General features: G+C 38.2%; 1 protein-coding gene across 1 annotated transcript in view; it reads left to right on the top strand.

Moving 5' to 3' along the window:
* Nucleotides 1-460: 460 nt before the first annotated feature.
* Nucleotides 461-1,513, top strand: part of LOC122357061 (ubiquitin carboxyl-terminal hydrolase MINDY-1-like) — a 2,886-nt gene continuing 1,833 nt past the window's right edge. The window contains exons 1-3 of the mRNA XM_043256241.1: nucleotides 461-631; nucleotides 710-812; nucleotides 907-1,049. Of these exons, the coding sequence (XP_043112176.1) occupies nucleotides 476-631; nucleotides 710-812; nucleotides 907-1,049 (402 nt within the window). The 5' untranslated portion in view covers nucleotides 461-475. The remainder of the gene's footprint in view (nucleotides 632-709; nucleotides 813-906; nucleotides 1,050-1,513) is intronic.

Here is a 1,513-nt window from a genome sequence, read left to right as displayed (position 1 = left end):
TATAGATTTAATATTATAAACTTAATTTTGAAATATATATATACATGCCCGAGTTTGTATTTATATATACATAATAAATATACACACTAAACACATATTATGTAAACATAAACTTTTTTATTTTTGATTGCGATTATTCATTTGAGAGCACTAATTGCTACAACAAAAAATATTTTGCATAAAAACATTTTAACATTAATAATAAAAATGCACCAAATCTGCAAATAAGAATAACTGAACCCTAAAACTAATGAATTTATTTTTTAATGCAATTCTTGATTTCAACTTAGTAGGTCAGCTAAGACGAGTCGACATGTTTTGTGGTAAACATTACTCATGCTATCTTGCGCATGACCCAAATATTTCAACATATCAAACGCTGAGGCCAATAACATAACCGCCGTAAACTAGCCTGAATGTACTTGTGCATTTCGATTTTTTTTTTTTTTATTATGTCTCATTCCCTTCACAGAACATGAGCGACGCGATGGCCATGCTGCCAAAGCTGTCCACAGGCCTCGACGTTAATGTGCGTTTCACAGGTGTGTCCGACTTTGAGTACACGCCTGAGTGCATCGTCTTCGACCTGCTCGACGTTCCTCTCTACCACGGCTGGCTCGTCGACCCGCAGGTAGGTCAGCAGAAACGTTACATAACGTCTGATTCCCGTGCATCCAAACCACAATGCAAGTTCCTCGTTCTTCTTCAGAGTCCCGAGGTGGTGTCTGCAGTGGGCAAACTCAGCTACAACCAACTGGTGGAGAAGATCATAGATTTCAAGCACTCGACAGACAGCAGTCAAGTCGGCGAAGGTACCTTTAATGTTATTTTTTCTACACGACTGGCTCGGATACGGGGCCGTGGACTCCTCGGAGGTTTGATTAATGGCTGTCTGTTTGTTGACAGGTTTGATAGCAGAGCAGTTTTTGGAGTCCACAGCAACCCAGCTGTCGTATCACGGCCTGTGTGAGCTCAACACGACGGCCAAGGAGGGAGAACTGTCTGTATTTTTCAGGAACAACCACTTCAGCACCATGATAAAGCACAAGGTGTTTAGCAGCCTTCCCACACAAACACTTTCCATAGCAGCTAAGCTGATTATAACAACCCCATCGACGTCAAGCCGCTTTAAACCCACCACCATCATAAGATGTTATTTATAGCAAAAAATATTTATTTGGTCATATTTTTAACCCAAGTGAAATTGCATTTTGCATTTGAATGTTTTTCCTATTGTCAACATGTGAAGTTGCAAGTTAAGGCAACATACTACATACAAAGACACTGGCAATTTGGCTTTCCACAAAGTTATGTTCCTGGCTATATATAGAGAAAACATAAAAAAATACATTTTATTTATTTTGATCTGTGCAGTTCAGAGGCTCTACATAATTGCAGCGCTTGCACCAGTTTCACAGTTTAATTCCTATTTCTATTCTTAAGGTTCGTCATTATATAATTTACCAGATTTTCATATTTTATTCTTCAAAAAACTGTGAAAATAATTTTTTCA

This window comes from Puntigrus tetrazona, chromosome 13 (assembly GCF_018831695.1).
Source record: "Puntigrus tetrazona isolate hp1 chromosome 13, ASM1883169v1, whole genome shotgun sequence".
Taxonomy (NCBI): Eukaryota; Metazoa; Chordata; class Actinopteri; order Cypriniformes; family Cyprinidae; genus Puntigrus; species Puntigrus tetrazona.
The sequence above is the reverse complement of the archived record's forward strand: the minus strand, read 5'-3'. Positions and strand labels throughout refer to the sequence as shown.